The sequence below is a fragment of the Equus quagga genome, chromosome 5, assembly GCF_021613505.1.
Source record: "Equus quagga isolate Etosha38 chromosome 5, UCLA_HA_Equagga_1.0, whole genome shotgun sequence".
NCBI lineage: Eukaryota > Metazoa > Chordata > Mammalia > Perissodactyla > Equidae > Equus > Equus quagga.
Window position 1 is genome coordinate 39,475,719 of NC_060271.1, and position 25,698 is coordinate 39,501,416.

The 25,698-nt window shown below is 41.7% G+C and overlaps 1 protein-coding gene across 9 annotated transcripts in view; it reads right to left on the reverse strand.

Moving 5' to 3' along the window:
* The window catches only part of VPS13D (vacuolar protein sorting 13 homolog D), a 253,122-nt gene that overhangs the window by 170,386 nt on the left and 57,038 nt on the right, over positions 1-25,698 (reverse strand). For all 9 annotated transcript variants that reach the window (XR_006888444.1, XR_006888443.1, XR_006888445.1 and 6 more), the window contains 12 exons: positions 22,657-22,879; positions 19,933-20,143; positions 17,661-17,832; positions 17,364-17,476; positions 15,417-15,629; positions 11,719-11,984; positions 10,198-10,331; positions 7,820-7,975; positions 6,417-6,627; positions 5,838-5,912; positions 3,058-3,264; positions 1,512-1,601 (listed from right to left, as the gene is read on the reverse strand). Coding sequence is in view for 6 of the 9 variants with exons in the window: in XM_046660125.1 (XP_046516081.1) it covers positions 1,512-1,601; positions 3,058-3,264; positions 5,838-5,912; positions 6,417-6,627; positions 7,820-7,975; positions 10,198-10,331; positions 11,719-11,984; positions 15,417-15,629; positions 17,364-17,476; positions 17,661-17,832; positions 19,933-20,143; positions 22,657-22,879 (2,071 nt within the window). In the remaining 3 variants the exon portion in view is untranslated. The remainder of the gene's footprint in view (positions 1-1,511; positions 1,602-3,057; positions 3,265-5,837; positions 5,913-6,416; positions 6,628-7,819; positions 7,976-10,197; positions 10,332-11,718; positions 11,985-15,416; positions 15,630-17,363; positions 17,477-17,660; positions 17,833-19,932; positions 20,144-22,656; positions 22,880-25,698) is intronic.

Sequence of the window (25,698 nt, forward strand, 5' to 3'; positions counted from 1 at the left end):
TACCACTGAACTGTAATCCACTTGTGAATATACCATAATTTATTTATCCATTCCACAGCTCAGAGACACTCACCTGATTCCAGTTTTACTGCTATTAGGAGGACTGCCACTATAAGCAGTCTTGTACTTGTTTTCTTGTTCACATAAGCAAGAGAGTCTCTGGGGTACAGATGGAGAAGAAGTATATTGCTGGGCTGCTAAATAGGCCTATACTCAATGTTATTAGATCATGTCAAATTCTTCCCAAAGTGCGTGTACCAATTTACAATTCTAATAGCAGGAAATAAGAGTTCTAAGGCTCATATCTTCACCAATACTTAGTATTGTCACACTTAATTTTGGCCAATCTGTTGGGTGAGAAAAATGGCATCTCACTGTGGTTTTAAAGAGTCAACTTTTCAAGGCCAGTTAATTTGACAGTTTTCTAAGTATACTCCATCAGCTATAGATCAGGTGATTTACCAATACAAATCCAATCCAATATGTAGCATAAAAGAGGTATCTTAGTCTCCTCACACCATTTAGCACTTAGTGACCTGAGTGTGTTCATACAACTTTAAAAGTAAGCAACATTCACCCTGGGAAAATAAACGATTCTCAGAAAAACCATATGCCCTATAAGAGTTTCTCTCAACTAGCAAAACTGGGGCCATTATTTTAAAGCTAGACATTTTGAACAATTAGGAAATAAGAATGTTACGTTTAAGTGAATCCGGAACAGAGAGGAAAAATGTTAACAAATGTATAAAATTAAATGGGACAGGTACTCTAGAACAATCAGCAGCAGCACAACAAACTGAGGCTGAATTTTCCATTGAAAGCAAAGGCAGCTGTCCCTCCCGGGCCTCAGCTTTCGACTGCACAGCACCGTCTACTGCAGCCACTCCTACTGACAAGAAGCTGTTCACAGCTCAAACCACGCAGCCCTCCTACACGATGGCTCCTGAACGTCAGTTGGACAGGCCTTCACCTTGGTCTTTCCAGTGGAAGGAAAGAAAGCTGACAAGGCCTCGCAGCACACCCAGCTCTTATGTCTCTGGAAGAATACTTGCTCTGCTCGACGGTGTTTTGCTGCGGGGGCAGGTACAGCAGGTGACACATAACCACTGACTCGGTATTCTCCTCATGGAACAAACAGGCCCAGCAGGGAGCAGGAAGCTCGAAGTCTAAAATGCTCATGGGCATAAATCTCCCTTGAAATTTAGCTACTATCAGGGCCAGACCAATGATCCTTCACTACTGAGCAATTTCATGTTCCAGAGTGAGCCAAACTCCAGGATCAAAAAGAATTAACTATGAAAACTTTTTAAATAATTCAGTTGCAACATAACAGATACGTTTTTACAAAAATAAAAAATCTCTATCTTTTGTACTTAGGCTGTCACTTGTTTTTAATCTTGCCTTATCTGGCCCCACCCCCTTTCCCTCATGTAAAATTTATGTGTAAATAGGCCCAGGCAAATATTTAAGTGTGCTTTTGAAATCCCATGATAATATACGCCTCTACTGACCTGATAGTGCACGGTTATAATAATCTCCAGAAAGGGTAAAGTGGGCATGGCCTTCGGGGCTGGCTCTTACACGCTGAAGAAAATTCAGACCTGCAATGACAGCAAACCTCACTGCAGCAGCCGGGCAGGAACAACCAGACTTTCTTTTGCAGACAAATCACATCGAAGAGATGCTAGTTATAGCTAATACTGATGCTCTCATAGGGAAGCACACAAAAATCTGGTACTTTGTTCATCATGAATTTTTTTGCATGAATTCTGATTTTTAAAAACATTACATTACATTATTATTAATCCTTTTTTTTTAAAGATTGGCACCTGAGCTAACATCTGTTGCCAATATCCTTTTTTTTCCCTCTTCTTCTCCCCAGAGCCCCCCAGTACGTAGCTGTATATTCTAGTTGCAGGTCTCTCTGGTTGTGCTATGTGGGACGCTACCTCACCGTGGCCTGATGAGTGGCGCCATATCTGCACCTGGGATCCAAACCAGCGAAACCCTGGGCTGTGGGGAAGCAGAATGTGTGAACTTAACCACTCGGCCACAGGGCCAGCCCCATTATTCATCTTAATTACTGAGTTTTTGGCAGACCTTTGAATGCTGTGCATGAGGCAACTTGCCTCCCCCAAGTCTCAGCCCCCAGGTGTATCTGAAGCTCGTGGGAACATCAAAAACATATTTCTACCTGAGTACCTGGAAAGAAGGCCGAGTGATAAGAGCAGCTTGTCCTGATAAATACTGGCTCAAAATTTTAAGATTACCATAGAAAAACAAGAAATAATTATTCTCTGCAGAAAAGATACTTATGGAAGCAGTCAAAATTCCAGTTGTTACTTTTAATCAAGTGGCCCTTGTGTGACTAGAAGTACAGGTAAAAAGAAAACCTCTATAACGTGTGAAAGGTCGAATTAAATCCCCAGAACCAAATTTTCCTTGAAGGGAAACGAGGCTGGCAAGATCAAAACAATGGAGAATGAACAGCAACCAGCAGTGAGATTTGCATTTACTCCCCTCAGAAGCCTCACCTAACACTGTGTCAATGAGATGATTCAGGATAAAGGGCTTCTGCCCTAGGCCCACGGCTCTCAGACAAATAGTGCTTCACTTCTTACCTGGTCCTACAGAGGAGACTCTGAGGTGAGCTTCCTAATAAGATTCTGGGTTTTTTTTTGTTTTCAAAAGATATATAAGGTAGAAGCATTACTTTCTGAGCTTATCGTTTAAATGCCTTTAATAACACTCATCACTATAATCTTTAGATACACAAAAGATAAACAAAATGGAGAGATCAGAAATTATTTAGCTGGAGTTGTTAATATAACAGAAATTTCGTCAATGACGATCTCTATTATCCCAACCTATAGGTTGAAGGCCATATAAGGCAAATAAATACACATTTCTTTAAAAGACAAATAATGAAAAACACATGTAAAACCATACTACTAAGTAGAGAGGAACATGACTAACATAATAAAAAGGCAGGTCCCCAGTAATTCAGCAATCACTGAAAATCCTCAAGATGAAGCTGAAAATCGGGGAAACACTCACGGGAAAAGGTGAGCTCGGCGAGAGGCACGTCACAATCCATGCAGTCATCGATGAAACAGATGCACACGCTCTCGGCTTTAATCTCCACTCCCGAGATCAGCTGTGCCGGCACAGTCCCCTGGCTCTCTCGGCTGTTAGAGGCCAGGGAAAGGGACTTCAGAGGTTCAGCATTCTTAAACAACCAACTTGCTGCCTTTTTCAATTGGCCTTCAAAGAAATTAAAAGCTGATCAGTTCAACCAGTTCCCACAGCTACTCAAGCAACTCAGAGGAAATAGAGAAATAAAGTCTATAGGGACTGACTGGACAGTCCAAGAGAACCCTGATCCCAGATACATTCTTACATGTAAAAAAGAAAAAATAGCATAATAATAGGAATTCTGCTTTTAAGCACATAGAACAAGGCCCCCTTTGTTGCTCACCTTCCACTCAAGTTTACCACATCTTTCATGATCTGGCTCAAAATGCCTCCAAGAAGCCATCCTTCCACTACTATGACATACTACGACATTGAAGAGGAGGAAAGAGAAGAAAGGAGAGGATCTAAATTCTAGGTGCCACTTGGCACTTAAGGACTTAATCTTCACTATGTAGTTTTGCATATATTGGTGTGCTGCTTTGTAATTGTTCTCAGGTGTCTTATTTTGTACATACTTTGTCTTCTCAACCAATCACAAATGCCTTGAGAACAGAGAGCAATGAGAACTGCACGTGTGTAATATATAACTGGTAACTACCAGGCCCCTGAATGCAACCAGATTGCTAAAGATAAAAAAGAAAAGAAAAAAAAAAGCAATGCAACCCCACACTTATAAATTCCCAGAGGCCAGGGCATGCAACAGCGGTAAGCGGTTATGGCCGTGGGCTCTAGAGCAAGACTGCCTGCTTCCAATCCTGGCACGTACGGGATGCTGGGTCTGGGTAAGTTATTTTCTCTCTCTGTGCCCGACAGCACCCACTCACACGACTGACATGAGAAGGAAACAAACAGAGTACAGGTAAAGAGCAGAGCCTGGCATATAACAAAGGCTCTAAAAACATCAGTTGCTATTATCATCTTTATTATTGACGGAACTAAGCCTTAGTTACTAAAGAAATAAAAATGAACAAACAAAAATCCAAAGTCTCTTAAAAATTTTTTAAAAAATGTGTTTGAATTATTACAGACTAAAAAGAAAAGGAAATGGAAACATTAAGGGGTATAAAGTTAATTAAAAATTTTTAAAAAGCAATGATGGGGGCCGGGCCAGTGGTGCAGTGGTTAAGTTCACACGTTCCGCATCGGCGGCCCGGGGTTCACCGGTTCAGATCCCAGATACGGACGTGGCACTGGCTTGGCAAGCTATGCTGTGGTATGTGTCCCACATACAAAGTAGGGGAAGATGGGCACGGATGTTAGCTCAGGGCCAGTCTTCCTTGGCAAAAAGAGGAGGATTGGCAGCAGATGTTAGCTCAGGGCTAATCTTCCTCAATAAAAAATAAATTAAAAAAAATAAAAATACACAAAGCAATGATGACTAGGTAAAAACAAAACTAAGGAAGGGACACATGATAACTGGGTCTACCGTCATTTTTTCAGAAGGAAAAAGATGATAGTTAATGCAAACAATTATGTGGTGAGACCAGCATTTTCACACAGAATTGGTCAGAATGTGACCTGGTACAATCTTTTTAGAAGATCTGTCAATTCGAGTAAAGAGCCCCCAAAATATATCTACACCCTCTGATCCAGTATTTACAAAACTAGGTCTCTCCACCAAGAAAATACTTAAAAGATGTAGACAAAAGTTCACACCGAAAAATGTTTGTTACAGAATTGGGTATAATGTTGAAAGAATGAAAAGCAACTGAAAATGGTTCAATAAATTATACACCCTTAGGTCAATGTAGAGAGTCAATATTTACAACTAATTTTAACGACATGGGAAGATGCTGCTGATACTAAGTACATCATAATAACATTGTAATTATTCAATAAAATTGTACTGTAGAAAAGGCTATAAAACTATATTTTCCATACAATCTATCAATGTACAAACTAGTATGTTTATATATGTATATACATAGCACACAGAGAAATAGAAAGAAAGAATGTATACGCAAGTATAAAGACTAGAAGAAAATACAGCTTTTGCCATCTCTCTTTTTTGAGATCAAGGGGAACACAGAGGGAGGTGGGAAGGTGGTGTGGTGCAGTGGAAAGAACAGCAGCACAGTGCCCTTAACCCCTCCGGGCCCTCACTACCAGATGACCTGAACCTACCCCAGCCCGTTTCCTCATCTGAAGTGGGAAGAATGCCCACCTCTAAGAGCTATGAGGATTCAACAGGAAACACAAGTTAGGCATACAGGAGCTCAGTAAATGGCCATGACTCTCAGCATCGCCACCAATACCTCTACCAGCAACAGCTGCTAACATCGGCAGAGCACTTGCTGTGTGCCAGGCACTTACGTGCTTTGCATACAGTGTCTCATTTCTATCAAAGCTCCAGGGGAAGTCCTCTTATCCTCAATTTACAGATAAAGCAGCACTGGCACAGAGAGATGGATAAGTAGCCAGTAAGTGGCAGAGTAAGGATACGAAGCCAGGAAATCAGCTCCAGAGCCCATATTCTCGTCCACTATAAAATACTGCTGTTCATTATTATTACTGGCCCACAGAGGACCACGGAGGGTCTTCAGAATACACTCCAGCTCTCCAAGTCATCTTGTGGGAGCGGGGAGGAAATGGAAGCATATTATTAAGAAAGAATAGATAATGGAAACACTCATTCAAATTACCTTGACACACCAGAAGAGCTTTGCGACAATCCTCCATGCTGAACCCCAGTTCCTGCAGTCTAGCTAGCTGTAACTCTAGGAGAAAATGGTATATGATTTTTATAAATCACTTTATGTAAGTTAATCCATAGAGTAACTTAAGAAAAGAAATTCAGAAACTGGTGATTAAAACACCTCATTTCTCCAGGCAAAACTGGGTTCCTAATTGGAGACTTTTATCAAGTATGCCCTGATAATTTTAAGAGTCTTTTCCATAAGTTTTTAAAAGTTTAAAACTCAAACAGTAATATTCACATAACTTTGGAGGAAAACTCAAAGTTTAAAACTAAACCTTAGCATTATGCATATAACTTTGGAAGAAACTGTAAAAGAAAAAACTGTGTAGGCTAGAGCAGTTGGTTTGGGGTGTTTTGTTTGTTTTTAAATAAAAAAAATTAGAGTCATACTTATGACTTACAATTATACTTAATGACATACAATTATACCCTGAACAATTTAATTGTGCAAAAGAAAATCTTAAAAGTTAAAAAGAAGGAGAGTTATTAGCAGACTGAGTGGGTTTTATAGTTGAACACCTACCCAAGATAGGATCTAAGGTATGTCTGGTCCCTTCTTTGACTTCCTCTCCAACTCGAGCCGCACCCGGAGGGTAGCTGCCCCCAGCACCGGCCTCCCAGGCCGCGGCGCCCGGTGCTGCAGGGTTGGCTTGCTCTGGGATGGATTTTGCAATGGCAAGAAACAGCTGAACATCATTATAGGAGAGTCTGATATCCAGAGCTTGTAACTGAATCTAGCGAAATCAAAAAGGTGGCAGTTTTCAAAGTTGCATTTGGTTTTGTGTCCACATCTCTTAAAAGGTATAATTCCTAACACAAGTTCTAGAAGTCCAACAGACACTACACTCATTTTGAAGACCGGGAAGATTTAAAAATTAAGCACTAATAGCGATAAGGCAAAATGTCTCAGCTATGAGGTCAAATGTTCACAAAACTGCACAAAAGAAAAAATACTAAGCTAGGAAGAGCACTAGAATTAATATTTCAGTGGGATGATTTTTATACAAGTATATTAATCATTTAAGCAGAGGATCAAATAATGGCTCTGGGGGAAAATGATGACCCAGTAGCAACATTTCGTTTATCTATTTTGCTTTGATCTATTTAATTTTTTAAATCTCCGAGACAAACTGACCAACTAAATTTATCTTTTCTTTATTCAAACATAACCTTAAATGAGTCAAGCTTCACACTAATATTTCCAAAAATCCAGTCTTCCTCAGAGATTAGCAATAGCGCTACCATTGGTAAAAGCTGTACAGACACCCAGCCTGGACCACTTTAAAAATGAGATGACTGTTTGAATGTCTGGGAATGGTGCTTCATTTATTTACTTATTTTTAATTTTTTCAAAGGCCAAAAATCAGAATAGCTTTTCTCTCTTTCAATCTCTCTGGTTCAAATGAATTGCTGCATCATTCCCCCTCTACCAGAGAAATAAAACACCAAATTCTTAAGCCGTCGTTGCCTGACTCCGCCTTCCCTTGTTTCGCCTTCCATCCTCCTCACTTCCCTACATACCTCTTTGTTCTACTGAGACCTTCCTACGTCTCAGGTCTGCTGGGCCATGTCCACCCCTGACTCTGGCGCCTTCTGAAGTGGAATGCTCTCCTGCTCCGCCTGCTTACATCCCACACACCCCTGGGCTCAGACTCACCTTACCCTGAGTTCCACTCACAATCAATCTTCCTACCTACGTTGAGTTCTGCTCTCTATGACCTTTTATAGAACTTCAAGTAACACCAGACAATTAGAAGGTGTTTTATCCTCCACAACACTGCAAGGTCTTCTAGGACAGAGACAATGTCATTTTTATCTCATATTTGCTAAAGGAACAAATGGTGGGCTCAGCAGAGTCGATAGTAGTTCACGCACAGGAACGTGTTTGGGAGAGTATGAATGTGTTATACAGCTTTTCATCATTACCTCTAAGACAGGTGGAAAATCTTCACTATTGAACGCATCCATCAATCCCGAACCATTCTGATAAGAAGAATTGCCCACCAGCTCCACTTGAATTTGTACCGGATCAACAATGGAGAGAGCTGTATCGTGCTCATTCCCTAGTCGGCATGAAAATACCTATAGAATAAAACGCAAGATGGCAAGAATTCACATCTTGACTGAAGATGAGTCTAACATCAACAGAAAGAGAGACTATCTCAGACACAATCAGCTCTGTATTATCACGAAAGCCACAACAATGGCTGAAATAAACACTGTGACGAGTGAGGCTGGTACTCTCACCCGCTGCCAAGAGCATGTACAGTGGTTCACCGTGTGAAACGTAGCTTCGCAATACAGAACAAAAGGCCTAAACGTCACACACCCTTTGATCCCATAATCCTACTCTTTCTAAAAACTAACCTAAGGAAATAATGCAAAATACAGAAACATTCACTGAACCATTATTTAATAGTTAATAAAAAATGAAGAGCAAACCAAGGTTATATCACATCTACTCAACGGAATATTTTGCAGCCATTTAAAAGCAACTTAAAAAAACCATATGGAATGTAGGAAGATAGGTACAACATAGATATGTAAAAAAGCAGCCCAATCAAAATACTACTATGCATGACTTTAAGGAAAGAAACACATCAAAATGTCAGTAGAGATTATGTACAGTAGGATAGTGATTTTTCCCTCCCCTCCCCCAATTTTATGTAATATATTGCTACTTTCATAATTGAAAATTAATTATTGAAGCTGGGTGCTAGGTACATAGGAGTTCATTATATTCTTTTGTTTACTTCATAGATGTTTGAAAAGTTCTCTAGTAACAAGTTTAAAGATAAATATATCTATGGGGAGAGAGAAAGGAGGGAGGGTTCCCATTCGGGGACCAAATTATCTTGTGTGCTCAAGAAGAGCAAAGAGGAAAGTAGAAAGCATTCGTTTTGGTCTCCCTTGCTCCTTCCTTTTTTGGCATTTTCTAGTGCTACTGAAAGCACATGACAGGAAGGTCCTTTGCTACATTCAAAATTAACTCATTTTGCCTTCTCTCTAAATTCTCCCCCAATGATATATCAAAGAGGTCTTAAAATTCAGATCCAATTGTGCTACCTAAATAACAAGCCTGAAAGCAGTTTCCAGGAATCTCAAATATTTTTCCAAGTAGTTTTTCTAAGACTTTGGAGCAGGAAAGTTTCATTTTCCTTTTTCCTTTAGGGGCTTCTGCTACACAAAACCCAATTGTACCTGACAGTTCATTAATCAATCACCAAGATTTTCCATTCAAAGCTGGTCTTGTGGTGGCTTGGGAAGCAGACGAACTACAATTTCATAATCAACTCACATCCCACCAGCACATAAATCCTTCCTCCCACACTGAGGTTTCTCTACATATGAGAAAAAATTGGTCAAGACGTGAAATCACCACAGGTTTTATTCAGCCACATCTGACCAGAAAAAAAAAGTACCATATGCTGCTGACAGTGAAAATAAGTTTTGTTCATTCAACCTCTGAAATACCACTGGAAAGAATAGGGCATGAAAAGTTCAGTCGTAAAGGGAAAGGAAATGATGAGTAACTCTGACCAAATATGCTAATGTTATAACAAGAGGAATGTTCGCTGAGATCAGTGAATTAAGAACACTTGATGGAGATAATAATCTGCCTCGCTTCTCCTCCTGTCTCCACAACCCCTAGCTTAAAGAGAGCAGAGCAGTTCTTGCTTAAAATTGTATAATGTAACGGTCAGGCTACAAGGGCCACCCCAGTGCAAATTCCCTCCTTCGGGAGATTAAATCAGAGCCTAAGTCACCACTATTAGCAACTCACTCTTTGATGCAGACACTTTCAAGGTGCCCTTCTGTAGATCAGATATTCCTAAAAGAATACCACATTAAATCCTTACACCTTTTATAAACAAGTTTCCATGACCACAGAGCCCCAGCTCTTCACAGGGACAAGCACTCCCTGTGGGGAAAAGGACGCAGGGGAATGAGGGCCACGTCCTCCCCTTCACAAATTTGCCAAGGGCTAGACATGCAGAACTAGAGGACACAGGAGCCAGACAGGGTCTTGGGCGCCAGAAGAGTCTCCTTGAACTTCTTGAGGCGGGGAGGGTGGAAGAGAACGAGGTAAAGCCCCCCAGCACATGTACCGCCAGACACGGGAGGGCTGAACTCACATTAGAACATCCTGGTAGATCTGAGGAGAAAACCAAGAGGAGGGGCGAGGGCCCTCCAGTTCCAGTAATTCTCTCCTCCAGTGGAAGTTTAAGAGGTAAAATCCTCTTCCAGATGCTTTTCTCTAGAGCCAAACATGCAGTGTTTTGATCAACACACAGACTTCTTACCTCAATGCCAAACAAACTTCCTGAAAAGGGGCGATCAACAAATCGGGGCTTATAGGTGAGCACTGTGGTGCCTTTGAGAATAATGGCATTGGTATCAAAGCAGGACACATCCTCCACGACCACAAACTCCGTGCCTGGAAAGGACAGCATTGTCAGCCACGCCAAAGCTGGGAAGCTGGGAAGCACCAGGCTGCCACAAGCTAGGCAGCACACGTCCACCAAGGAGGACGTTAACAGTCAGATCTGTTCTCCGGGATGTCTGCTGATATTCAGCTTCACTGTCATCCTGAGCAAATTCTCTGTATCCGGCCAGGCACAGCTGAGCCAGCGGAGCACCGCACAGGCAAAGACAAGAATGCTGCTTCTCTCTTTAAAATCTATCTCTAAGCTCGGTCTCCCGGGAGGTCTCACAGAGATTCAGAAGCCCAGGAAATCACCCCTCTCCAGGGACGAGCTGCTTTAAAGTCCCAGGAAGGAGATGCACACACTAATGTTGGTCAGGCAGCACAAGGCACTACGCCATCTATGTGGCTACTCAAGTTATTGACAAAGAATGTAGATTTTTAAAAAATTAGTAATGCAAACAGTTTTCTATTCATCTATATATGGCAAATTTACTTTGCTTTATGCACTGTGTTTTCATCAAAAGCCATGTATAGTTTGAATTTTTGAACCTAATCCATTTAAAATGCATCGTGCTAGCCAACTTCTTCCAAACCATTGAGCAGCAGATAGGGTATATCACAAATATAACAATACACAAACACAGTCAGACGGACTGAAGTGCTCATTAGTTAAAACAAAACCATATTGGGGCCGGCCTGGTGGCGCAGCGGTTAAGTGCGCACGTTCTGCTTCGGTGGCCCGGGGTTCGCCGGTTTGGATCCCGGGTGCGGACATGGCACCTCTTGGCAAGTCATGCTGTGGTAGGTGTCCCACATATAAAGCAGAGGAAGATGGGCACGGAGGTTAGCTCAGGGCCAGTCTTCCTCGGCAAAAAGAGGAGGATTGGCAGCAGATGTTAGCTCAGGGCTAATCTTCCTCAAAAAAAAAACAACAACAAAAAACCATAGTAAATCTGTTTGTCAAGGAAAATATCCTTTTTCTAAAGAAAATAACAATCTCCTCACTTATTTACTTTCTAAACTGAGATTTTCACATACCAAATTTGCCTAAACTCAATAAGCCCCATCTGTTGGGGCCCTAAAGATCAAACAGAAAATTGAAGCCAGATTTAACACTGGGTAAAAAGACCACTGCCCAGGCGAGTGCTCAGGCTGGGCATGCACATTAGGCAGGCAGAGGGGAGGGACAAGAGACCCTGCAGCCTTCAGTGTGGGCCAGGTAGCTCACATCTGAAAATAGAGGTCAAGAACTTCGACACTCTTTGGTCTGTAAAAGATGCAAATGTGTAGGTGCTCATGTCAAAAGAGAGAGGCAAGAGAAAAGTTATCCTATAAGACACATATCGAGCCTAATATCCAAACTAAGAATTAGTGATTTACACCTACATATACTCACCTGTTACATTGACCTTGACCTCCAGGTGCCTTTCAGTGGACACAGGAAGAGAAGACCGCTTGGTAACTACTCCACTTTTCACAGTTTTGGGAACTATAGCAGATTCGCTGCTAGAGTTACGGTGGCGAGAAGGAGTAACATTAGCTTGTTTCTTCATGTCACTGGGAGTGTGGAGAAAATCATGGACTAACAGCAGCCAGTCAAATATGAGAAACACACGGAGATTGTTGAGAACGACCGTAAAACAGGAGGAATCCTTCGTAGATCTACAAGAAAGAAAATCAAAAAATAAAATAAAATAAGAAAAGAGAAATACGATATTTTATTGGCTTGCAAATGTATTACTCAGTGTGGGCAGGTGGTATTCCAGTATTTTCTAAACTGACTGCTTTGAGTATCAATAAACTGTGGCCACTAGTTTTAACAAAACATTCAGTGTACGTTTTCAAAAGGTAATCATATTTGTTTCTTCTTCTTCTCCCCAAAGCCTCCCAGTACATAGTTGTATCTATTTTAGCTGTAGGCCCTTCTGGTTGTGCTATGTGGGACGCCGGCTCAGCATGGCCTGATGAGCGGTGCCATGTCCACGCCCAGGATTCAAACCGATGAAACCCTGGGCCACCAAAGCAGAGCATGTGAACTTCACTGCTCAGCCACGGGGTCGGCCCCTATAATCATATTTTTAAACAAGGAGGAATAGGCCCTAAGAAAACAGTATAGTATAGTGCAGTGTTCTCAACCACGGGTGATATTTGCTCCACAGGGGACATTTGGCAATATCTGGAGACATTTTTGATTGTCACAACTGGGTAGGGGGAGGGGGTTCTACTGGCATCCTAGTGGGTAGAAGCCAGGAATGCTGCCGAACATCCCACAACGCACAGGACAGCCCCCACAACTAGGAATTATCTAACCCAAAATGTCAGTAGTACTGAGGCTGAGAAACCCTGCTGTAGTAGAAAGAGCACAGGCTTAAACCTGTCACTTACAAATTGTGTTAACTTAGGAAAGTCACCTACCTCCTCTGAGCCTGATCCCTCACTTACAAAATAAAAAACATTAATACTGTAAGAGACAAAGCACCAGGCACACAGCAGGGGTTTGACAAATGTCAGTTCCCTTCTCTAGGGGCTATTTCAAGACAGTGAGGAACACTTTGATGTCTAGGATCAAACTTCTTTATAAACACCAAATTTACATACTAGAAGGTTTCTCTAGCTGGAACTGACCTGAGAGCCCAGATCTTTTAACCTGAGGAGGAGGACAAATAAGATGACGTTTACTGTGGGTATTATCCCCAAGCACCCTAGAAGTGGAGTTGGAGAGAGAGAATATTAGTTTTGTAGCCCCCAGTATCCAAGCAGGACTCTTAGGCCTGGCCTCAAACCATGGTGTGCTCAGGGGCTTATCCAGGCCCTATCAGTACATTAGTGGGAGAGATGGGGAGGACAGAGGAAAAATGGGCTAGGAACACCTCTAAGAAGGTTTCCGGGTTGAACTCTGTTCTGTGAGCCTAAAAGCGACTTTAGGGCTCTAGCTACCACATGTACCTGGTTCCTCCCCTAAAAGGGGCTTCTATTCAGGAAAAGCTGATTTGGAGATATTTTTAAGGCTGGTCTCTCGTGTTTCTCCTAAACCTGGCTCACTGCCTCTAGAAAAAGGACACAATGATGCATGTCTCCTTCATACAGACACGGCATTTTTCACAGAAACACTTTACCCTTTTGTAATAGAGAAAAAATGTTGTCCTCAGTAAAATTTTTCCACCCCATTTTGAACACAGATCGTCAGAGCTATGCACTAACTGGAAAGTCAAAGTGAGTCTGATCCCTTTTCTGGAAAATATTTCAAGCCTTTAAACACTGTGAAGTGATTTATATTTGACACACAAAATCCCAACAGAAGAGCAATTCTTCTTGAGACACAGAAAGCGTTCAAAAGCTCCAATCAAGAGAACATTTCAACCCTCTCACTAACAATGATATTTCTGTTAGCCAGAGCCAAGGTAAGACTTTATTATTTGACTCCAAGAAATTATATACCTTTAGTGTATCAACAGAATAATATTTCCAGGCTGCTTATATATGAAAAATATGATAGGTGGGACAACTAGCTGATAGTTCAGGAAGCCAGATCAATAACAATAAAGCAAACCCCAAAAGAAATTGTTCTGCAGATGGAACAAATATATCCAAGCCTCCTGCTCAAATAAACATCATCTTCAAACAAAGAAGCTGCGAATCACAGCCAGCTTATCATCTGCCTGCAACCTGCCCACTGCGAGCAGCGAGAAGCGAGAACGTAGAGCCACGGCGGGCTTGAAGCCTGCTGGAAGGGACACAGGCTTTGAAGTCAGACGCCCAGGTCTGAGTTCCGATTACTTCTCCACTTACTAGCTGCGTGACTTTAAGAGTTACTTAACCCCCTCCAAGCTTCTACTTCTGCCTCTGTAAAATGGGAAAGAAGTCACCCACTTTGCAGACTTGTGAGAATTAAGGGTCCGTAAGTGCCTGGCTCATGGTAGGGCTCGGTAAGAGGGGACTAGCATTCCTATTACTGAACTTTGAAAAAGTTCACACAAACATTAAATGTCTACTTTGCTAGACTTCCTAAAGGCGTATGGGAGACCGTGACTTCTCCCTAAAAAAAAATCTCACGACTGAAAAATTCACTGAACAGGACATTGAAATGTCAGGCATATTTAAACATATAAACATAAGAATAATCTTGACAATTTTTTTTCCTTTTTTTGCATAAGCAAGAAGTTTTTCCCAGCCTTTTTACTTACTGGTTTATATTTACAACATATCTGATGACATTACACACTACTAGAATGAAATTGACATTGGTTCCAAAGGTCTCCTTTTGGATTTGCATTGAAGGATTTCTTCAGATCAGACTTTTTCAGGTCTATGCTCAGTCATAAAATCTTACAGCAGTGTATCATAAAATAACACAAGCTCCATCAGGAATAATAGTAACAGCTACCATCTGTGCCTAGCAGCATGCCAGAATTACCTTGTTTAATTATTATCTCCGCCCTACGAGTCGGCAAGACTTGGATAGATAAATGGGTAACGCAAGTCAAAACCACCTTCCCTTCTATTATTTGTATAGGCCAAAAGCCTTTTTTCCTCCTTAAACAGTATCATTTCTTCCTTTCCCAAGTCACTTTGCATATTAAAACGGCCCACAGCTTACAGCGAGGTTGACTTTAAGGATCTGGTTTAATTCTGAACTACTTTTATTTTTTTTTAAGGCAACAGAGACATCTTTTGGCCAACAAAAGAAACTGCGGGGTTACAGGAACACTAAGTACAGTACAGTACACCACACTGATATGCCATCATCTGTTTATCTTTTCAGTGATTCCTCAGTCCTTTGATGTTCTAAAGCGACATGGACTTGGCCCACAAAAGGAAAGGTCTTGATAAAGAAAGGCAAAGTCATGGGGCCGGCCCCGTGGCCAAGTGGTTAAGTTTACGCGCTCTGCTGCGGCGGCCCAGGGTTTTGCTGGTTTGGATCCTGGGTACGGACATGGCACTACTCGTCAGGCCATGATGAGGCGGCGTCCCTCATGCCACAACTAAAGGGACCCACAACTGAAATATACAACTATGTGCTGGGGGCATTTGGGGAGAAAAAGTAGAAAGAAAGGAAAAAAAAAGAAAGGCCAAGTCTGGGTAAGGATGTGCCACCTGAAATGCAGCTCGATCTGAATGGATCCTTGGGTAGTGCCGCTGTTCTTGGAGGGCTGAAAGACACAGCTGAATACGTTTGTCACGCCAGGACTGGTCTTCTGCCCAGCATAGCGCGTGTCAAAAGCCATCATGGAATGGGAAACCAAGTTAACGGACTTGGTTTGGTTGGAAAAGCTCTCATAGAGCAGTTTACATTTCTTGAAGTCAAACCTAAAAGGGAGAAAACAGACGAGAGGTTAAGCTCTTCTATTTTACAAAATTATGTAAGTCCAAGATAAAAGAACAAAATTATAACTATACCTAAGTTCTACGAAGGAAGATAACTTGCATTGAGACCTTTCATTGATTTTGTTAGCAGACTCCTCAAAATGGATTTAGTGTCATCGTGCCCTGTCTCTCGCTTTCCATTGCCAAAGAGCTAATCTTCTCCATGGGAACTTCATGTACCACAGGAATAACAATACCACATATTTATTGTATTCTTGGTTCAGTAGCATTCTCACTTCTCACCTCAAGTCTAAGAAGGCTGTATGTCTGTAATAACCCCCACGGGATGCCAAAGGTCCCTCTAGACCTTCGTCCGTCAACTCCTGGCCTGACTGGAGGACCCTCTCTCCAGAGCCGGCTGAACTTTTACATAAGACCACTCTACCTTACTGGGAAGAACCAGAACAAATGAGACTCTTCACTTAGCGAAATAATATAACTGATCCACCAGCAGGAAATGCATTTGGAACTGCCTTTTTTTCCTTAGTAACAGAGAAAGCGGCAATGAGCAATTCATAATTACTCACTAATTCATAATTCATATGAATTCATAACTACCATCATGACAATCTGTACAGAATTGCTCTGTACTGGAAAAAACTGAGGGCACAGCCAGTCATCAGAAAAAGTTGCTGGCTTACAAGACAATCAGTCTGGGAGCCAGCTTTACTATATCATATTCTCATTAGCTGAGTTAGGTACAGACCAGGATGGACTTTGAAGGAAAAGACAAAACAAAAGACAGAGTGCTTCGTGGGGAAATTATTACCCTTGAAATCCTGTTTTCAAATGTCGAATTACTTTTCCAGCCATATGATGTCATGCTAATCAAAAACTCTTATCTGGAAAATAGGAGTAATACCTACCCAACCTTACATGACTGTCAGGAGATGAAATTGAAAGGTTATCAAGTGTGAAAACACAATACACTCTTGAAGGTTCTATACCAGTAATCACAAATTCCTGGTCTACACTGATCAAGCAAATGATATAAACAAGAGAATTGCTAGGTAAGCACATGCCCTGTGTAAGGCAGCCCAAGTTGCTACTCAGCTTCCAGGTGCTTCCAAGGGAGAACATGGGCCCAGTACTGCCAAACTTCCCAATTTTTCAAAAGAAGCTGAAACCCAAACTTTTTACGTGAAATCCCACAATTTTTGAATGTTGGCCAGTGAAGTAGTCATCAGTGCCACTCACCAGCTAGTTTTTAGTCTCTCTCTACGCAGACACATGGTAAGACTGTACTTCCCGATTCCTCTGTGCTTGCGTGGGGCCACGTTCTGGCCCCCTGAGGTTTGCAGAGCATTTAACTGCCGCTCGAGACCACTGCAGAGCTCTTGTTTTTCTCACTGGCACACCAAGATGCTGGAGTGACTACAGTAAGCAGAGCAGCCCGAGACCCACAATGGACACACGGCATGAAGAGAAAAATCCCTTTGCTGTTCTAAGTCACTGCTATTTTGGAGTGCTGGTTACGACAGCATAACCTCAGCTTTCTTGACTGATACAGCAATGAATTTAAACTTTTAAAAAGCACTGTGTAGACCAACCAGAAAGCACTCTGCAGACCACATTCAGCCATGAACCACCACTGTGTAACTTCCACTCTATGCTAAAGCAAAATATGTGTATTATTTGTATTGCCATAACTGTAAAAGAATACAATTAAAGCCACACCTGGCCAGGGACCCAGCGCCTTCTTTTCCTTTTGGGTCTTTCAGCTCCAGACTTACATTCACCATATCAATGAGGAAACACATGCACGTGTACACCTCTCCACTCAGAATAGTCTGCAAAGGGAAAACGCAATCAATCTACTGTTGATGATGCCAACCTAAAAACAGAGTTAATATGTCAAGAAATCCAATCTGCTTGTTGTTCCATCTTCTTTCCCCAGGTGAATTTGAGGAATTTATACACAGAGTGGCCACCAACTGAGACTATGAGAGTTAGGGAAGAACGTTAAGATCTCACGTGAATTCTCGGATCTTGCAGATCATAAGGCCGCATAAATTCCTCTATGGGTTCTCCAAGGTTGTTCTCTAACAAACCACGGATCAGCTTGTATTTGTACAAGTCCAGGGAGCAGTGAACTGAGGAGAGATTGCCATGGATAGATATGTCTGGCACAGTATGACTTATTTCTCTATGAAAAAAGAAAAAAGGTCACTTTCACAAACAAATCACTAACTCAACATTGACACAGCCCACGTTCAAATGTAAAAGCTCAAATGTGCCAGCTACATTATCAACCAGTTAATTTCAAACTTCCAAAGACAAAAGTTTCACCTGGCTCCCATGAAGCAAATTGGTACGACTAAGCGTCATGCTTCAGCTACAAAAAGTCCCTTTCCTCCCAAAATATACATTTACAAAGGCCCCAAATCTGAGTTAACTAAGTAATCTATTAATAAGGAAAAATCTCATGAGACTCAGAAATAGCTTAAGCATTACAGTTGGGAATGCAATACAGCACAGTGACAAGCTCTGTAACTCATCAGATTTAGTGATAACTAATGGCAGAAACCAGTGTCTCATGCTGAGCCCAGATGGGACGTTAGGATAAAATCTGAATCAGTTACTTGTCTTAGCTGAGACGGCAGGAGTAAAGTGAAGACGCCAGGGTTAGGGGGTAATACACCTCATCCCAACACTGCAGAGCTTTTTCTCTACTCTGCTCCCCCAAGGGTGCAGTAAGCATCAGGGTCCTGCAGACACTACACTCTGAGTATAGAAAGCGGAGGGTTAGGATGTGAAGTGGAAGAGGAAGATAAAAAGTTACTTTGTCGACAGAGAAAAACGTATATACAAGAAAGAGAAAAAGGACCAGTGACGCAATCAACAAAGAAAAGCTGGAAAAGATTCCCAAGCATTCTCTTGGGTTCCTGTTTCCGTGGTGTGAGAAGCTAATGGGGTACCTTGTGTTCAGTTACCACCTTCCACCTGGGCTAACAGAGTATAATCATCTGCACATAAACACTGATAGAAGTGGGTAACATTTAGACAAGCAGAGTAGCAAAGCACAGTTTTTTTTTTTTTGGAAAGCATTACTTGAAAAGAAAACAAAGTGTTCGATTTCTAAACAATGAAGCTCCTCTTAAGACTGCAAAGCCAGTAAAATCAAATACAGCTCATGCCAACCATAACTGAACACCAGCCAGGGAGCACTTGAACCACAAGTAAGAATCAAATGCAAAAAACCCAACGAGAGCGGCTAAACGTATCATTAATCCACAGAGAGAGGAACAAGTGACACCAAGTGACTTGACCAAAAGCCCAAGAACTGCAAAGGGAGTGGCCGAAAAGGGATTAAAACCATACTCCATCCAAATAAGGAGATGGCTTCTCTAGATGCTACGAATGAAGATCTCCTTCATGACTTTACAGCCACACCGCAGCTTTCCCTGGAGTTGAGATGCAAATGTTGCTGCTTCCTCCAAAATTAATGCCCCAACTGAAAGACATCACACACTAGCCAGCAGCTCTCAGTCCAGCACATGGGCCAGGCAAGCCTAAGCACCAGCAGAGGACCCTGTTAAGGACAGTCAGGTTCTGGTGGTCTCAGGGAGGGTCTAGGAACATTTATTTTCAAGAAGCTTCCCAGCCAGATATGGAACAAATGACAACTGAAGCAGTGCTCTAAACCACAGAAATAAGCAGCATGTGTTCTGAGGCCAATTAAAAGGTAAATTACAGTCAGTTCATTAGTCTTTATGGAGTACTTTCAGATTGCTTAATGGAGTGAAATAGGCAAAACTGCATCTAAACAGTTACTCTGATGAAATGGAGCTCCAGGGTAAACAGCAATAGCAGGTCCAGAATCTACTGTCTTCACAACACATAATCCACATGTTACTTCTTCCAAAATACTTTCCCTGCCATCACCACCTCCCTACCCCCACCAAAATCCACACCAAATTCACGTCCCTTCCTCTTGGTTTCCAAGGCACCTGCTGCAACCCTACACATACGGTTTATAACACCGAATCCAACACTAAATTAGAATCATCTCCTTACCTTCCTACATCCTTCAACAAAACGTAAGCTCCGTGAGGGCCGAAGTTTTTCTTTCATCATAGGAGCCATGTCTAGTACACAGTAAGGACTCAAACATTTGTTTCATAGATGAAGAAATAAGCGAATGCCTATGCTCTTCCAGACTTACGTTAATAGACTTACCTTACTGAATTCCAAGTTATTAAGATTCTACTTACAATACACAGTTATTCGGATCCAAAACACTCACTTGTCCAAGTTCCTTTCCACTTGCAATTTCAGCCTACAAGGCTCAGTTAAGAGGCTTCCTCCTGTCTGTCGTACAAAATAGGAGGGAAAGATCAGGTCTCCACTGTTGTCTTCTGAGGCCTTAGAATACTCTCGTGGACGTCTCTCTGCAGCAAAGATGTCCATGTCTTGTAGATCCACAACAATGCAATCCAGCAGGCAGACATGGTCTTCTACAGGGACCCAAGGAAAGAGAGACGATGAAGAAAACGGGACCCAGAGAGGGCTGGCCCTGAACAAAACTAATGTCAAAGAAGGTTCATTCTGTCTTTGGAAAATGTTTAGAACTGCCTGCTTCAGAAAACTGGGCATCCAGAAGTCTCCATGCTGGCACCAAGGCCTCTCTATGCAACACTCCATGTGCTGGACACTTCCTCCTGGCACCCCTCCACACTAAGCACATACTGTGCCACATTCCTTCAGTGTCTCACTACCATCCTGGGACTCTAACTGAGGCTAAAGGCTTTATGACTAAAATGACGTAGCATGCATCCCTCCCAAGGATATCCTACAGAGGTCTTGTGTAGAGATAATGCTACCCAAAGGTTTACAAAATCTTCCAGCAGTAAACTTCTGTTTCCAAACAAATACCATGTGTAACCTTTCCACTACCACTGATCTAATCCAAACCACCTTCCTTTTTGCCTAGACCCCCATAAACTCCCCTCCAACACACCTACGTAGTTCCATTCTGCCCCCAAAAACCACTCTGCCCACCACATACCTCAGTAATCCTTTAAAAAAATCAATGAGCCCATAACATTCTCCTGCTTTCTACACTTTAATGGCCATGTTTAATCCAAAGCTCTTTCTGTAAAACTCCCCTAAGTCCCCGGAAGACCCTGCATAAGCCCACTGCCTACTTTTCCAACCTCATCTCTAGCCATTCTCCACCTTGCTCATGAAGCCTCAGGGTCACGGGCCTTTGTTTCCCCAAAAATGCCAAGCTCTTCACTGTGTGAACACTCTTACCTACGTTGTCACTGTCCCCTCTGAATCCCACCTGGGTCCTCTCTGTTTTTTTGGCCTACACCATTCTGTCTCTCCAGTAACATTTATCTTAATCCGTCAATATTCAAATGCTGACTTAATGTCTTTCTCATATGATTCACATGGTCACAGGAACCATGTCTAACAGCATGTTAACACACAGGAGAACAAAATATTCTAACACCTGGCATTAACCAGGCATTAAATAAACTAGTTCTTGATCTTCTTGCTATACTGATAAATATGTGAAATAGATAAAGGCGGAGCTGATCTGGTAGAAGGGGGCGGGGGATGGGAATGAAAGGCTTCAGAGACTCCCTAGGACACCAACGCGGAATCCCAGGGACACACAGAAGCAGGCTGAAAACCACTACCTTTATCCAATCTTAATCACAGAAGAATTCCAGAAACAAACGGCAAATCCGGAGGAGAAATATTGTTAGGAAAGAGAGTTTTCCATAAAACATCCCAAAGCACTTGTTATAGGCATCCACCTACATGTAAGGCTGGCCTTATTCCTAAGTACCATTGTCATCATAACAAGAGTAACAGAGGATGACATTTATTCAGCGCACTGTGTGTGCACCCTGCTCCCTGCTCTACATGCGTTCTGTCTACAAACTGGTAGCAAACAGCATGTAGGGTAAGAATTCAGGTTCTGGAGTCAGACTGCCTAAATTCACAGTCCAACTCTGCCATTTACTATGTACACAACAGCAGGCAAGTTAACTTACTTAATCTCTCTAAACCTTTGTCTCATCTGTAAAATGGGGATAAAAATAAAACTCTATATGGGTGTTATGAGGACAAAACGCAATAATTTATGTAAAGAATGTGCCCCAATGCCTGGCACATAGTAAGAGTTCAACAGCTACTGTGATGATGATGATTCTGATAAGCCCACTTCACCATCAGTGCAACCACAAACCACTGTGCTGTCACCCAGCACTACAAGGCACCGCAGGGAGTGAACTGCTCCTCACGTCTATCTAACAAGACACTGGGCCTCCTGCAGCTCATGGCCCACAGCTCTCAAAGTCCAACCACACTGGACTGATCTTTGTGGCCAATCATATTCTGCCTCCCTCTCTAGCTCCATGGAGCAGCACCTCACTTGTCCACACCATCACCCATCCAGAACACATTTAAAAACTAAAAGGCCAAAATCAGGTTCTCATCTGGAATGACTAATTCTTAAATTCTAGAGAAAAGCGCCAATGGCTGGATGGTTCACGTCTTTTAAAAATTGTTGCTCGGAGTATTTCTGTTGTTACCTAATTCACATTAATATTTTTTAAAAGAGTTGTTTTTTTAGAATTAAATAGTGACTTGCAAGGACAATGTCTGGATAGTGACTTGCAAGGATGTGTCTAAGGATGCAGGAATTGTTCTAGTAATACTGTCACCATCTGGTGGCAACCATCCTGATCGCTAAGAAAAAAGTCCTACTAGACAACCTAAATCTCTTTATTTACACTGTGTCTTGCTAATTCAACCCTACTTTAGAAGTCTAATGCTAAATCCATAGCCTAAGATTCTTAAGCCTTCTACAGCAGTATCAAAATCAGATTATCACTAAAGAAATGCTATCACTTTGTCGACATCTGCTTGTACAGGTTACATCTCCCCTTAGGTTCTCGCACCGGCCTCATGAATTTCCCCGCCGTCATTATGTAGCTCCTTTCTCCTACTTTACCTGGACTGCTGGAAACCTGGCCGACAGAGGGTGTGGCTTGTTGCCTGTGCTGCTTGGTCGAGGTGCTGGGCACAAACTCACTCTTCAGGCTGCCTAGACTCATTCCCACAGGAGGCATCACGAATAGCCCCTGGGAATGGGTCCCCTTCGGCTCCTCCGCACTGGTTGTTTTCCTCAGACTGTGTTTGGGCGTACCCGCTGGGGAAGCTGAAGGCACAGATTCCTGGGAAGAAATAAAATAAAAACAGAAGGCAGGAATGGAGGTGACATCTTTACTATCCTGGAAGTTCCATCCCAGTCCCTGGGCTCTTCAAAGACTCACCGGGCACTTCCCAACCACCCAGATCCCATCAACAAAAGGGTAACAGGGTCATGACATTTATGCCACATGTAATTATTTGCAGAGATGTTACATATAATTCAATACTTGTTGAAAACTATAGCAATTGTGCAGGAAGATATTATCTTTGGCTTAAGAGCGCATGTCAAAATGCTAATTGCCAGTGGTTTAATCTAGCTCAAAGGCAACAAAAACAAATCACTCAGCCATATGATATATGTTGCTTGGCTGGAGGGGAGGGGCTATTGTTCTAAGAAAATGTATCTAACAGCAATATGGCTCCAATGGAACTCAACTATGGTAATGAGTCTGCACGTTCTAGAAGTCTCCCTCATGGGTTTACATTTCTCATCTCTCTCAGTAACTGTGCAAATGAAAACAAAATGGAAAACACAGGCAGTCAGCCATTCCTACTATGTTTCTGTTCAAGAACATTAAAATTAAGGGCTAATCCAGAGTAAAATAAATCCTATAATTCTATTGAAAATACTACACACTTTTCTTACATATGTACTTTCAGTTAATTTCAACAGGGGTAACTCTTTTTCACCAGAATGATTCAGTAATTGACTTTTAAACTTCCCATGGTCTCTTCACCAAAGCCTCAGAGCTACGTATCCGTGTGGCTCCTCCATCATGGGTTTGTTTTAATCCATCCATTCTCAGAGCAAGTTGGAGGAGGGGAAGGACGGTTTTCCCTACAGTACCGCCTTGTATGTTTATTCCTCTCAGCATTTAAAAAGGAGATGAAAATACTGCTCTCTTTCACAGTTATCTTGAGTAGTAATTACATGTAACCGTGAAAGAAACCAGTTCTTAATTTCTGCAATTTTTTTGCAAGTCAAATTACTAGGTAAATGCTATTATTTAAGCATTCCAACATTAGAAACCTTCCCTCTTGCTTAGTTTATTTAAACTCTAAAGAGTATTTGTTGCTCTTTCATTTGATTCTTCTCTACATCCTCTCTGTAGTTGGTTTAAATAAATCAATGGCTTGAGGAGATTAACTCAAAGTTTTTGAAAGATTGACTTAGAAATTACGGTTTAAGAACAAGCTATAGTTGAGAAAGATAAAAGGAAAAGCCTATGTAAAAATTCAAACCTGCGCTCATTAAGACATGGATTTACGTACAATTCTAAACACACAGGAGTCACAGAACTCAAAGGCAAAGAACCCATGTGCAAGCTTTGGGCTCAGGATTGTTTCCTGTTCTTTAACCACTGGAACGCATGGCAGACAAACCTCACACATGCAAATAAGGTACACGCATTATTCACTTCATCTGGGCTTAGACCAACCGAGCTTGACTGTACGCATAGAGAGGTAAGCTTCACAGACAGGTTTATCTGATTACAAACACGTTACAAGCGACACACTCCAAGCAGCCCTTATGGAATTCCACAGAACAACCACTGGTGCAGAACAGGTAAAGCTTCTCCAGGATTTAAGGAAACAAAGTAAGATCACCAAGAAACTACTACCTAGAGCTAAAAAAAAAAAAAAAGAAATTGCTTTTAATGGACCTTAAGAAGGAATTCTCTACACAGAAGTGATTCACCAAAAAAAAAAAGTGATAAGCAGGCTTTCCTCAGCAACAAGATATTTTAAATTTTCTTTAAGTATACGAGTGTGAATTGACTGCTGAATCCCATAAGGATTTTCAGAATAACCAGGAGGCAAAAAAGCATATTATACCTTGAAGAAAAAGCGATCCTTGTATGCACTGCCACTTAAAATCAAATCCTCGAAAACAAATACAGGGAAATTTTTTCACTAAAATGCTACAAACTATGTGCTGTTATTTGGCTTACTTAACAAAATAGAAACTCTTTTGCAAAAATTTCTTGAAATATTTTGGCAATTCTTTAGAGACTAACTTCAGAGTCAGCTCATGAGCCCACATATAGATAAATCTGATATACAAAATCAGTTTTTCACCTTTTTAGGAAGAGCAGAGAAACAAAAATGGTATTATTGAACTTGATCACCCACTTTGGCTCTAACTGATCTCTTTCTAAAAAGTTTAGGCCTCAAAACAAAGATTTCCCACAAACAAATATATAACAAAGAACTTACTATTGGTTCAAAAAATGGTTCCCAAGGAGGAATTCAACTCTCCCTTGGGCAGTAATGGCAGCAGAGCTGGGACAAAGACGCACTATTCTGAGGTGGCACTGGGGACATCGTTCACGTGCAAACGCAAGCGCTGATACTTTTGCTTAATATCTAATCATACTAATTATAAATACCTCTTACTCAGGAAAAGTGAGTACAAAACTTTAGAAGCAGTTACCAATCTTTCTTTTTATGAAGGGATCTTTCTGTCGTGTTCTTTAAGATTCTAGTCAGTGAACAGCAAAATGCTCACCATTCAACTATAAAACAGATCTTCATTAAGACCAAAGTTACCAGCTCTCTCCTAGGCCGACTGTGAAAAAACGATGGTGACTGATTTTACTTTTACTATCTTAAGAAATATACATAAGCAGAAGCTTCTTTCTCAGCTTTCACAGCAGCATCTGGCAGTAAGGCCTATTACCCAACAGGAGGGCTTCCTGCAGCAAGGTAAACGCGCGAGTTCTCAACCATCACGCCTCTGAAGACACGTCCATGAACCTGGCCGTGCTCTCCCTGTTGCACTGCGAAACTGCTATTTTGGTTTCACCCTCTGCTCTCATCACCTAACACTGGTTTATATGAG